The 12,296-nt window shown below is 34.8% G+C and overlaps 1 protein-coding gene and 1 long non-coding RNA gene across 3 annotated transcripts in view; one reads left to right on the forward strand and one right to left on the reverse strand.

Moving 5' to 3' along the window:
- Positions 1-12,296, reverse strand: part of LOC115945126 (uncharacterized) — a 114,896-nt gene that overhangs the window by 50,706 nt on the left and 51,894 nt on the right. The window contains exon 2 of the long non-coding RNA XR_004079591.2: positions 6,586-6,658. This is a non-coding gene — a long non-coding RNA (uncharacterized LOC115945126). The remainder of the gene's footprint in view (positions 1-6,585; positions 6,659-12,296) is intronic.
- The window catches only part of ERCC6L2 (ERCC excision repair 6 like 2), a 77,858-nt gene that overhangs the window by 46,311 nt on the left and 19,251 nt on the right, over positions 1-12,296 (forward strand). For both annotated transcript variants that reach the window (XM_081802943.1, XM_081802944.1), the window contains exons 10-12: positions 4,412-4,483; positions 5,629-5,774; positions 8,300-8,395. In XM_081802943.1, coding sequence (XP_081659069.1) covers positions 4,412-4,483; positions 5,629-5,774; positions 8,300-8,395 — 314 coding nt within the window. The remainder of the gene's footprint in view (positions 1-4,411; positions 4,484-5,628; positions 5,775-8,299; positions 8,396-12,296) is intronic.

Below are 12,296 nucleotides of genomic sequence, written 5' to 3' on the forward strand. Positions count from 1 at the left end.
TGTAATATAGTATTGTTAACTGTAGTCACTGTGCTGTACATTAAATCCCCAGGACTTATAACTGGAAATTTGTACCTTTTGACTACCTTCACCCATTTTGCCTGCCTCCAACCCCTGCTTCTGGCAACCACCAATCTGTTCTCTGTACTTATAAATACAAGCTTTTTTTTTTTTTTTTTTTTAGATTCCACATATAAATGAGATCATAGGGTATTTGTTTTTCTCTCTCTTATTTCATTTAGCGTGTTGCCCTTCCTGTTGTTGCAAATGCCAGGATTTCCTTCCTTTTTATGTCTCAGTATTCCATTATGTATGTATATATCACATTTTCTTTATCCATTTATCTATCAACAGACACTGAACATTTTTTCCATGTCTTGGCTATTGTAAACAATGCTGCAGTAAATGTGGGGGTGCAGATGTCTTACTGAGATCTATTTCATTCTTTTGCATGAGGCTGTTCAGTTTTCCCAGCACCATTTATTGAAAAGACTGTCTTTCTCCCCATTGTATATTCTTAGCTCCTTTGTCATTAATTAATTGACTATATATGTGTGGGTTTATTTCTGGGCTTTCTATTTTGTTTCATTGATCTGTATGTCTGTTTTATGACAATAGCATACTGTTTTGATTACAATAACTTTGTGGTATTGTTTGAAATTAGGAAGTATGATGCCTCTAGTTTTTTTGCTCTTTCTCAAGATTGCTTTGACTATTTTGGGTTTTTTTGTGGTTCCATGCAAATTTTAGTATTGTTTGTTCTGTTTCTGTGGAAAATGCCATTGCATTGAATCTATAAATGCTTTGAGCAGTATGGACATTTTACAACATTAGTTCCCAACCTATGAACACTGCATACCTTTTTATTGATTTGTGTCTTCTTTAATGTCTTACAGTTCTCAGTGTACAGGTCTTTCACCTCCTTGGTTAAATGTATTCTTAGTTACTTTATTCTTTTTGATAGAGTTGTAAATGGCGTTGTTTCCTTAATTTCTTCTTCTGATATTTCCTTATTAGTGTACAGAAATGCAATGAATTTTTGTAGACTGATTTTGTATCGTACAACTTCACTGAATTTATTAGTTCTAACAGTTTTTTTGGTGGTGTCTTTAGGGTTTTCTATATATAAGATCATGCCATATGTAAATAGAGACAGTTTTTCTTCTTCCTTTCCCATCTGGATGCCTTTTATTTCTTTCTCTTGCCTAATTGCTCTGGCTAGGACTTCTAGTACTATGTTGAATAACAGTGGCAAGAGCAGGCATCCTGGTCTTGTTCCTGATTTTGGAGGGAAAGCTTTCAGTTTTTACCAGTGGGTGTTATGTTAGCTGTAGGCTTGTCATATATGGCCTTTATTATGTTGAGGTATGTTTTCTCTATACCTACTTTGTTGAGAGTTGTGTATTTTTAAAATAAGTCTGTGTTAGTGAGAATATTCTATGATTTATTATCATAATAAATAATTCAAACCTAACAATAGTAAAGTTCCTAACAATCTTTCCTAACAATAGTTAATCTATTTTGTCATCCATTTTATTGACTTTTATTTATTTTTAAATAAAACAATATAAAAAGCTCAATTAATTTAGAACTGAGCACTTATTTCCCAGGCCAGAAACCATGGCCTCCTGTGAAAACTGTATTATCTTATGTTATATATTTAAATTGCATTCATTATGATTCTTCACTAAAAAGTTACTCTTAATATTAAATGGAATTTTATAACTCTATATTTTATATTCTTGTATACTCAACATATGATTTAAAATGTACTATTGGAGTTATATATCTAGGAATAACAATGTCTGATTAAAATAATTATTACATTTATTTTTTGTTATGATTTTTAGAAGGGAAAAAGCAAGCATGAATTGTTGCTGGAGGCTGGGTAGGTGTTTGTATATGTGAAAGAAGCCTGTAGTTTATTTGTTTTGTGAGAGAACACCAGCAAGACAGAGACTGATAGTAATAACCTAGGGTTATATTTTTAAGATTATGTTTCATCATTTGATTATCAACATCATCTGGTAATTTAGTGATATAGAATGTATAGGCATATAATTTGTTGCCTATGGGGAGAGTTAAGAAATCCAAGTTGCATGTATATCTTGAATTCAGGTGATAAAAGATGCTAGTTGTGCTTCTCTTATTATAGGTCAGCTTGCAGCTGTAATTTATTTGTTGATGTAATGCTCATTGTACCCTTCATACCCTCAAAACTACACTCATGAACTCAACCTTTTTCTTTTATATGTGAAGGTCTTTTGTGATCTCAACTACTATTCAAGTGGATGGTCACAAGTTGAACTTACTCCCCTGATAAGAATCTTCATTTTCCCTTCCCTTGGGAAATACCACAGAGCCACTTACTGTGGGGGGTGGGGAAAAAGACTTAGGAAACCCAATTTAGTGCTGTTGGGATCATATAGGGGTCATGTTCATCTCTAGGCCTGACTAATTTGAGAAAAGTTAGGCCCAAGATTTCTTAGCTGTGAATTGTTATTTACAACACTCCTTGGTATTTACCCAAATGAGTTAAAAATTTATATTCACACAAGAGCCTGTACACAGATATTTATAGCAATCTTATTTATAACTGCCAAAACTTGGAAGCAACCAAGATGTCCTTCAGTAGGTGAATAGATAAATAGTGGTACATTCAGACAATAGAATACTATTCAGTAATAGAAAGAAAGGAGCTATCAAGCTACAAAAAAGACTCGAGGCACTTTAATTGCATATTGCTAAGTGGAAGAAGCCAGTCTAAAAGGCTACATACTGTATGATTCCAACTATATGACATTCTGGAAAATGCAAAACTCTAGAGAAAGTAAAATGATAAATGGTTGCCAGGGGTTTGCAAGGAGGGACGCATAGATGGAGCACAGGGAATTTTTAGGGTAGTGAAATTATTCCGTATAATACTGTAATGGTGAATACATATCATATGTCATGTATATGTCATGTTTATAAAAATTCATGGAATGTACAATACAGTGAATTAACCCTAATGTAAGTAATATAAACAGACTTTAGTTAATAATAATAGTTAATAATTTAATAATAATAGTTAATGATAATGTATTATTAATAATAATTTATTCATTAATCTGTTTTACAAATGTACCACCCTAATGCAAAATGTTAATAGGGAAAGCTGCATGCAGGGGAGGGGCAGAAGTGCAAGATGGAGGAGAGGGGGTCTGTGGGAGTTCTCTGTATATTCTACTCTATTCTTCTGTAAATCCAAAGTTGCTCTAAAAAATAAAGTCTTTTAATTTTAAAAAATTAATGTATTATGTGAAATTCAAATGCACATACTTTATATAGAATCAGTTATTTTATTAAAAAATAAAGCAAATACAAAACTTATTTTGCAAATAAATGCAGAGCTTACTTTATAAGTTCTGCAAGTATTAAAATTAGGTTTACCTGATCTGTGACATTTTTATTCACCATTTGATTGGTTATCTGAGTAGCTTTTTTTTTTAACCCCATGGATTTTTCTGAGGGATTGGATGGCGGGGGTCAGTGTTAGCATTGTCCTCTTAGTCAACTATTGAAAGTGTCTTATATTTCTTACAATTTTTTATTTAAGTTTAAATGCTTATCAGTGAATAAACAAAATTGCTGAAGTGTTTATTGCATAATTCAGAAAAATTTTAGGCTTAGTTCAGAAAATTCCTTTTCTTTCCTTTGTGGATTACTTTTCCACAGTGTTCTGGAACTGTCATTGCCAGATGTGGAAATGCCTGTTTTAAAAATAACAGTATTACTATTATAAATAGGCTTTTGATTATTTGCTTCCTCCCTAAAAGCACTGTGTATGGGGGCAAATTATTGACATTTTGAGGTCAAAATCAAATCTGGAAGTCAGGGCTTACCGTAAATAGAGAAGCAGAGGGGATAAAATGAGAAGAGGTGTATATGTGACTGATTATTTTAAGAAAATAAATATCAAGACTTTTAGAACCTAGATGTAATTAAACACATTTCATTATATCTATCTAGAAAAAACTTAAATACTTCCTAAAAGGAATGCTGTTCTGTAATTTAGTTTCTGAACATATTGTAGGTATAAAGAAAGTGTGTTTTAGAAATTAAATTAATTCATTTAAATGCATCCCATAATCTAAAATGCTTCCTTTTTATTAAAACCAGATGAGATGAAACAAAAGTCTTTGGGAACCTTACCTCATTATTGACAGTATGATGATGAATAACATCTCATGTAATATCTAATACTTTATTTCTCTAAGTTGGCAAAAATCAAGGGAATTAGGAAAGAGGACTGAGGTTATGTTGTATAAAAATAATTTTTAAGAAATTCTCAAGTGATGTTTATATGTATAAAGTGTGCTTTTAGTTGGAACTGGTTCACTGGTGGTTGATTTCTGTGGTTCATTTCCAGGTCCTTCAGCAGCTTTTAAACCATTGCAGGAAAAACAAAGATAAAATACTTCTTTTCTCCTTTTCCACCAAGGTGAGTTTCTTCTGAAGTATATTTTTGATTGGCCCAACCCTAACTTCTGAGGCACAAAGCCTAAGAGACATAATGTGTCCAGCCACATTTTCTATCTTATACATACTGTAGAAAATGGTAGTGAGGTAAGCAACTTTTAAAACAGATGCTTAAATCTCAATGATATCAGGGTATTGTCAAATAGCAAATACAAAGATAGATTTTTAATTCTCTGTTGGTGTTTTTGTTATAATTAAAATGTTCAAGACATTTAAGAGATTTTAGAACCTGGAAAATAGCACAAATACTGAAATTCATTTATATAAATTGGCCAATACTTTTATTTTTATCCGGTTTTAGTTTAAAAACAATAAAGTTTGATTTTTGTTTTCTAAAAGATTGATTTTTTTTTTTTAGTTTTTTTTATTCTTATGTTAATCCCCATACATTACATCATTAGTTTTAGATGAAGTGTTCCGTGATTCATTGTTTGTGCATAACACCCAGTGCTCCATGCAGAACGCACCCTCCTCAATACCCACCACCAGGCCAACCCATCCTCCCATCCCCCTCCCCTCCAGAACCCTGCTTGTTTTTCAGAGTCCATCGTCTCTCATGGTTCGTCTACCCCTCCGATTTCCCCCGCTTCATTCTTCCCCTCCCGCTACCTTCTTCTTCTTCTTTTTTTTTTCTTAACAAATATTGCATTATTTGTTTCAGAGGTACAGATCTGAGATTCAACAGTCTTGCACAATTCACAGCGCTTACCAGACAGAGAGAGACACAGCGAGAGGGGGAACACAAGCAGGGGGAGTGGGAGAGGGAGAAGCAGGCTTCCCGCGGAGCAGGGAGCCCAATGCGGGGCTCGATCCCAGGACCCTGGGACCATGACCTGAGCCGAAGGCAGACGCTTAACGACTGAGCCACCCAGGCGCCCCGATTTTTTTTTTTTTTAAGACAAATATTGGTGAACTTTAAAGTCAGTTTCAGGATAATGGGAAGAAATACATGAGCCAGAAGCCAGGAAAATATTTGTTGCTCTTGTAATTGTAAGAAAGAACTTGTAAGCAGCAATTATTAATACTTAGTAAATCTTATCTCTATAGTGGTATGAAACTTATTAAACCATGAATTTGTCTTTGCCCTTCTTCATGTCTTTTCTCTAGGTGCTTGATGTTCTGCAGCAATACTGTATGGCAGCCGGCCTTGATTACCGACGACTTGATGGAAGTACGAAATCAGAGGAAAGAATCAAGATTGTGAAAGAGTTCAACAGTACACAAGATGTTAACATTTGCCTTGTCTCCACAATGTAAGAAAATAAAATTTGATAACTTGATTTTTATCTAACTGCTTTTAAGATTTAGGGTAATTTAAAAATTATTACTGGATTAATTTTCAGTGGTTATGCTTATATTGCTTTGTTTTATTTGGCTTTAAGGAGAAGCAGCAAAAATGCTATTAATTATGACTGAAATAACAATATCTTGAGTTTTACCTAACCTTGTCTCTCAATTTCCTTATCATCACTGAATTCTCCTTATATGTCTGGGTTTATAAAGATAACAATCAAAAGAAATGGATGTTTCCTCCCAGGAATTTTCTGTGATAGTGTTCTTATTCATGTCTTGTGGTCAGAACAGTCAGACTTAATTGAATAATCAAGTTATTAATCATATAACTGAGAATCATTTGTAGCAGTGGTTTTTAAACTGTGCTCAAGGAGCACTAGAGAGCCCACTGGGCTTAGTGGGCCATGTACTTCCTCCCTTTGTCTACCTGGTCTTAACCACAGCAGCTCCATATTAATAGGTTTTATAGAAGTTAGGTCAGTTCTAACACCTATTTATGAATTTCTCATTAAAACCTTTTAAAGAATATACGCACTTTAGAGAAAGATTTAAGCCAATATAAACACCTAAGAAGATTAATCCCTTTTTGGGGCTAACAAATCCTTACTTGGACATCTAATGTAATAAGTATTTTATAGATCTGCCCCCACTATCTTTCAAAAAGAATTTCAAAGGACTTTAAAAACAAATATATGTAAAATGTAAAAAGTCAACACAATAATTACTTAAAATGAGGAATAAAATTATATATATGATGAGTGAGCTACTTACTGTTGAACACTGAAGTTATTCTCAAATTCTTGCAATGAAGTCATAAGGAGAGACGCTCTGGATTCCCATTTTCCTGTGAATGAATCAAGAAGTAATTTCTCACATGAGCCCTTCCTTACCTATAGAGCAATAAATGACATAGAATATTGTCTTCAGTTAAGTTTTATAAAGTACACACAAGCATTCTTAATTTTTTAAATAATAAGCATTTTTAATTTCTTAATGTTTTTCAAAGTCATAAACGTCTTCAGCAACAGTTCAAATGGTATAGAACTTCTGATGACAAGCAGTCATCTCTCACTCCTTTTCTGCTCACTCCATCTAATTTGATAAGATTTGCCATAAAGCTCCTAATTATCTCTTTATATTAGAAATTGTTATTTAACCCATTCATTGAATTTTTAAAGACTATTTTTCATGTTTAAAAGTCCTATTGATATTTTCAGATCTGCCTGTTTTTACTCATATTTTGTTCTTTATGGTTTCTAATCTTTCTCTTATTTCTTTAGTAATTTTAATCATTATTTTTTTTAAATCTCTTTTTGAATGGCATTTTTGCTCTATTAACTCCTGTACTTGGGGCTGCTAATCCCTCTGTTTGTTGTTCTTTCTGGCTCTTGCTTATGGTAGATGGTTTCTTCACACATTTTGTTATTTTTTATTTTGAGCTTATCTATAGTGGGGCTTTTTTCTTGTTTTAGCCAGACACCATGCCAGCCGCATAAGGATGGGAATCCGTGTTTCTTGCTTGGCTTCTGTTGACATCCTGAGAGTGAGGCACTTCATTACTGTTTCTATACAGCCTCCACTGACATCACAGAGGGAATCTGGTTATAGCTGAGCATAAATGAATGTCCCCAGCTCCTCAGTCAGTTTTCTCTGACACTCCCTGGGTGTGGGTGAGAGGCACCCCATTGTAGTTAGGCAAGGGTGGAAATCTAATCTCCTCACTCAGCCTTTACTGACCAGGTTGGGAGTGGGACCATAGATTTTTTTCCATGGTATTTACAAGGATAGGCTGTTATTATCTTTCTGTCTTAAAGGCTATACCTTTCCTGGTTCTTTGGCTAAAGGAAGAAGGCTTTTCTTGAGGGATTTTTTGTCTTGACTGTTGGCATTTCCAGTATGCTGGTTTCTCCAGAACCCAGTCTGGGATTTTTAAGCAAAAAGATAGCTGGAGAACTCATTGCCGTGTCATTCCTTAGTTCGTATAGTCCCTAGCCAATCTTGTTCTCTCTACCTTTTAGAATCTTATATAAATATGATGTCCAGGGGTTTTTAGCTGCACTTAGTGGAAGGAATAAGAAGTACATCTACTCCTGTATTGATTTTTAAAAATGTGTATAGTACTTTATTTAGCTGGACTATACTTGAAATTTTTAGAAAGTATGTTAGGAAAGTCTTTATAGCATAGTATTTGAATATCCAAAAAATGAAAAAAACAGCACAGCCTACTTATGTGGGCTTTAACGGTCAGGTTTTTGTTTGTTTGTTTGTTTGTTTAGAGATATTCTAGAATGGTAGAAAAATAATATTCCATAGCTATTTCGTTTGTGACATGTTTGTGTTTTAATCATCTTACTTTTATGATGTTAATGCAATATTGATTATAGATTGGTTGATTTGATTTGGTTACAGAAACATGGCACAATTGAATTAGAGGGCAACAATTATGTTTTTGCTATTTTAATATGCCCTTTTCTATTTCCTCCAGGGCTGGTGGACTAGGCCTCAATTTTGTTGGTGCCAATGTTGTTGTATTATTTGATCCTACTTGGAATCCAGCCAATGATCTTCAAGCAATTGACAGGTATAATACTGACAAAATTTAAAGTGACCTACAAGTACTTTTTATCTAAAAATACTCCTTTTTGACTCTTTTAGGTTGCTTATAATATTACTGTGATTAGAAGATAGAGAAAACCTTAGGAAAAAAATTGTATTTAAGATAACCCTGAATCTGAACCCAAATGGCAGGCTGATAATAGCAGTTTATTTTCTGTCCATCTCAAAATCCCATTATTATGACAGGACTGGTTTAAGAAGAAGGAAAAAACCCATAATACTGCAGGAAGAGAGGGAGGGTCACTACTAATAGATCAGAAGTTTTAAGAAACTCCTAGAAGATAGAAGGTAAACAGAATGTATATATGATCAAGAAACCAGCAGAGAAAAGCCACAGTCCAAAGTTGGTAGGAGAGCACAGAGAAATTTCAAGCTTGGGTCAGCAACTGTAAGATGTAGGAAGAGACCAGACTGAATTCTTTGGGAAATTAATTGATGCGCTAATTCTAAAGCCATTTCCTCTCCTACACCCCATATATAAAGAGGGATTGGCCTACAACAGATGCCCCTTGATCAAAGGTGAAAGATTTATTTCATAAATTTTATAAATAAGTGGGGAATCAGACTGACAGGAGGTTTTTACAGTGGGCATTAAGACCAGATCATAAAGCAGAGCTGAACCTAAAGTAATCCCAGATCTCCATGGAACATAAAAAGGGGGAAATGATTAAACTGACCTGTGTAGCTGTGTAGAAATCCAGACCAGCTTTCCTATGCAGTCTACCCAGTTCCTCATTTGTAATTATGAATGGAAAATTAAGAATTATGAGATAGGGGACGCCTAGGTGACTCAGTTGGTTAGGCAACTGCCTTCGGCTTAGGTCATGATCCCAGGGTCCTGGGATTGAGCCCCACGTCAGGCTCTCTGCTCAGCAGGGCAGTCTTGCTTCTCCCCTTCCCCTTGCTCATGCTCTCTCTCTTGCTCACGCTCTCTCTTTCAAATAAATAAAATCTTTAAAAAAAAAAAGAATTATGAGATAGTTTAATAAAACCAACAGTATGAAAGAAAAGGGCCAAGATGAGAAACAGACCCTGAAGGAAATAAAATAAGAATAGGACACCGTGTAAAAAAGTGTGCATAGAAGAGAAAAGTAGAAATTCTTAGAAATTAGGGGCACCAGGTGGCTCAGTCCTTTAAGCATCTGCCTTCAGCTCAGGTCATGATCCCCGTGTCAGGCTCTCTGCTCAGTGGGTAGTCTGCTTCTCCCTCTCCCCCCTGTCCCTCCCCCCGGCTTGTGCTCTCTCGCTCTCAAATAAAATCTTAAAAAAAAAAGAAATTCTTAGAAATTAAAGCTATTGCCATATAATTCAGTTCAAGGTCTAAGTAATATAATGGAGAGGACTGAAAATGGAGATTGATATGGAAAATAAAAGGAATGAATATTTTAGAACACAATGACAGGGCAGGAGAGAAAACATACAGACACATACTGGTGATATTTCTAAGTTGCAGAGATAAAGAAAGGGGCTAAACAATGCCAGAGTGAGAAAGAGGGAAAGAAAATTATTTATAAAACAAAGACAAAAAGAACAAAACAGGTTACAAATAAATGAAAATCACACTCATTTCAGAAGAACAGACTTTGAGGGTGCCTTCAGCTCAGGTCATGATCCCAGGGTGCTGGGATCGAGTCCCACATTGGGCTCCTTGCTCAGCGGGGAGTCCGGTTCTCTCTCTCCCTCTGCCCCTGCTTGTGTCCCCTCTCTCGCTGTGTCTCTCTCTGTTGAATAAATAAAATCTTTAAAATAAAAAAACAGACTTTGAAGAACAGACTTTTCATCTACATTATAGAATTCTGGAAGACAGTTGAAGTTGTCAAAGTGACAAAATTCATATGATAGTATCTGCAAGAAAATAATTTTGATTTATAGTTGTAATCAATGGCTAAAATATCAATATGTGAGGGAAAATAAAGCAACTGTTGACATCTAGGAACTGAGAAATTTATATTTAAGTCTAAATAATTGTTGATGGTTTAGTTGAGAGGCTTAATGCAGTTATAAAGAAAGAATTCTCAAGAATATGAAGGGATGGTATAAGAAAATTAGTAAGAGGGGTGCCTGGGTGGCTCAGTCAGTTTGATGTCTGACTTCGGCTCAGGTCATGATCTCAGGGTCCTGGAATTGAGCCCTGCATCAGGCTCTGCTCAGCAAGGGGTGCGCTTGAGATTCTCTCTCCCTCTCCCTCTGCCCCTCCCCTGGCTTGTGCTCTCTCTCAAATAAATAAAATCTTAAAAAAAAAAAGAAAAAAAAATAAGAATCAAAAACTAAAATTCCATATAATTTCAATAAAACATTGGAGTTTGGGGATAATTGTGTTAGGATTTATATTTCATCAAAAAAGAATTAGGATATCTTGGTCAGTTTTCAAGTTTATGCCAAAAAATCTTTTTAAGTTTTAACAAAAAAATTTAAGGGCAACAACTAAGAGAGTTGGGCATAATAATCACTTGGTTCACTTTTTAAGCACAGATGTTCAGGCACTATCCTCCTGGTTTTCTAATTCTGTAGGTCTAGGGTGGGGATCTACAGTCTGCATTTTAAGAAACTCCTCAGGTTGTATATCAAAGGACGATCGATAGCAACAGAATAAAAGACAACCCACAGGAGAAAGTATTTGCAAATTACAGATGTGATAAGGACTTAATATTTAGAATATATAAAGAACTTCTAAAACTTGGTAACAACAACCAAGAAATAAAAACCTAATTTAAAAATGAGGAAAGGACTTGAATAGACATTTCTCCAAAAAAGATATACAAATGGCCAATAAGCACATGAAAACGTGCTCAATATTACCAATCATTAGGGAAATGCAGATCAAAACTACAATGAGATATCACTTCATACCTGGTAGGATAATTTTTTTTTTTTTAAGAGAGCTCGTGTGTGTGTGTGTGTTTGTGTGAGCCAGGGTGGGGAGGGGCACGGGGGAGAGAGAATCTTAAGCAGGCTCCATGCCCAGCACGGAGCCTGAGGCAGGCTCAATCTCATGACCGTTAGGATAACTATTATCAAAAATAGGAAACAAGTCTTGGTGAGGATATGAAAAAACTGGAACCCTTTGCATTGCTGCTGGGAATATAAAATGATGCAGCTGCTATGGAATATAAGATGGTGGTTTTTAAAACATTAAGTATAGAATTACCACATTTACCCAAAGAATTGAAAGCAGGAACTTAAATAGATATTTGTACAACCATGTTTATAGCAGTATTACTCGCTGTAGCCAAAAGGTAGAAATAACCCAAATGTTCACTGATGGATGAATGGATAAACAAAATGTATTCTGTACATAAAATGGAATATTCATTCTTAAAAATAAATGAAATTCTTTGTATTATTGAGATATAATTGACATACAACACTATATAAATTTAAGCTATATAGTATAATGACTTACATAATATTATGCAGTGATTACCACAGTAAGTTTAGTTAACATCCATCATCTCATGTAGCTTCTAAAAAACAAAAAGGAATGAAATTCTGATCATGCTATAACATGGATGAACCTTTAAGACATTATGCTAATTGAAATAAGCCAGATATGTAAGGATAAATATTATATATTTCCACTTATATGTTGTATCTGGAATAGTCAAATTAATAGAGACAGTAGAATGGTGGCTACCAGCAGCAGGGGAAGGGAGAGAATAGGGAGTTACTGTGTAATGGGTACAAAGTTTTAGTCTGGGGTGATAAAGTTGTGGAGATGGATGATGGTAATGTTTGCAAACCAATGTGAATTTTCTTAATGCCACTGAACTGTATGTTTAAAAATGGTTAAAGTGGGGAGAACCTGGGTGGCTCAGTTGGTTAAGCATCTGACTCTTGATTTCTGCTCAGGTCATGATCTCAGGCTT

Source organism: Leptonychotes weddellii, chromosome 14 (genome assembly GCF_054177405.1).
Source record: "Leptonychotes weddellii isolate Sample4059 chromosome 14, ASM5417740v2, whole genome shotgun sequence".
Lineage (NCBI taxonomy): Eukaryota > Metazoa > Chordata > Mammalia > Carnivora > Phocidae > Leptonychotes > Leptonychotes weddellii.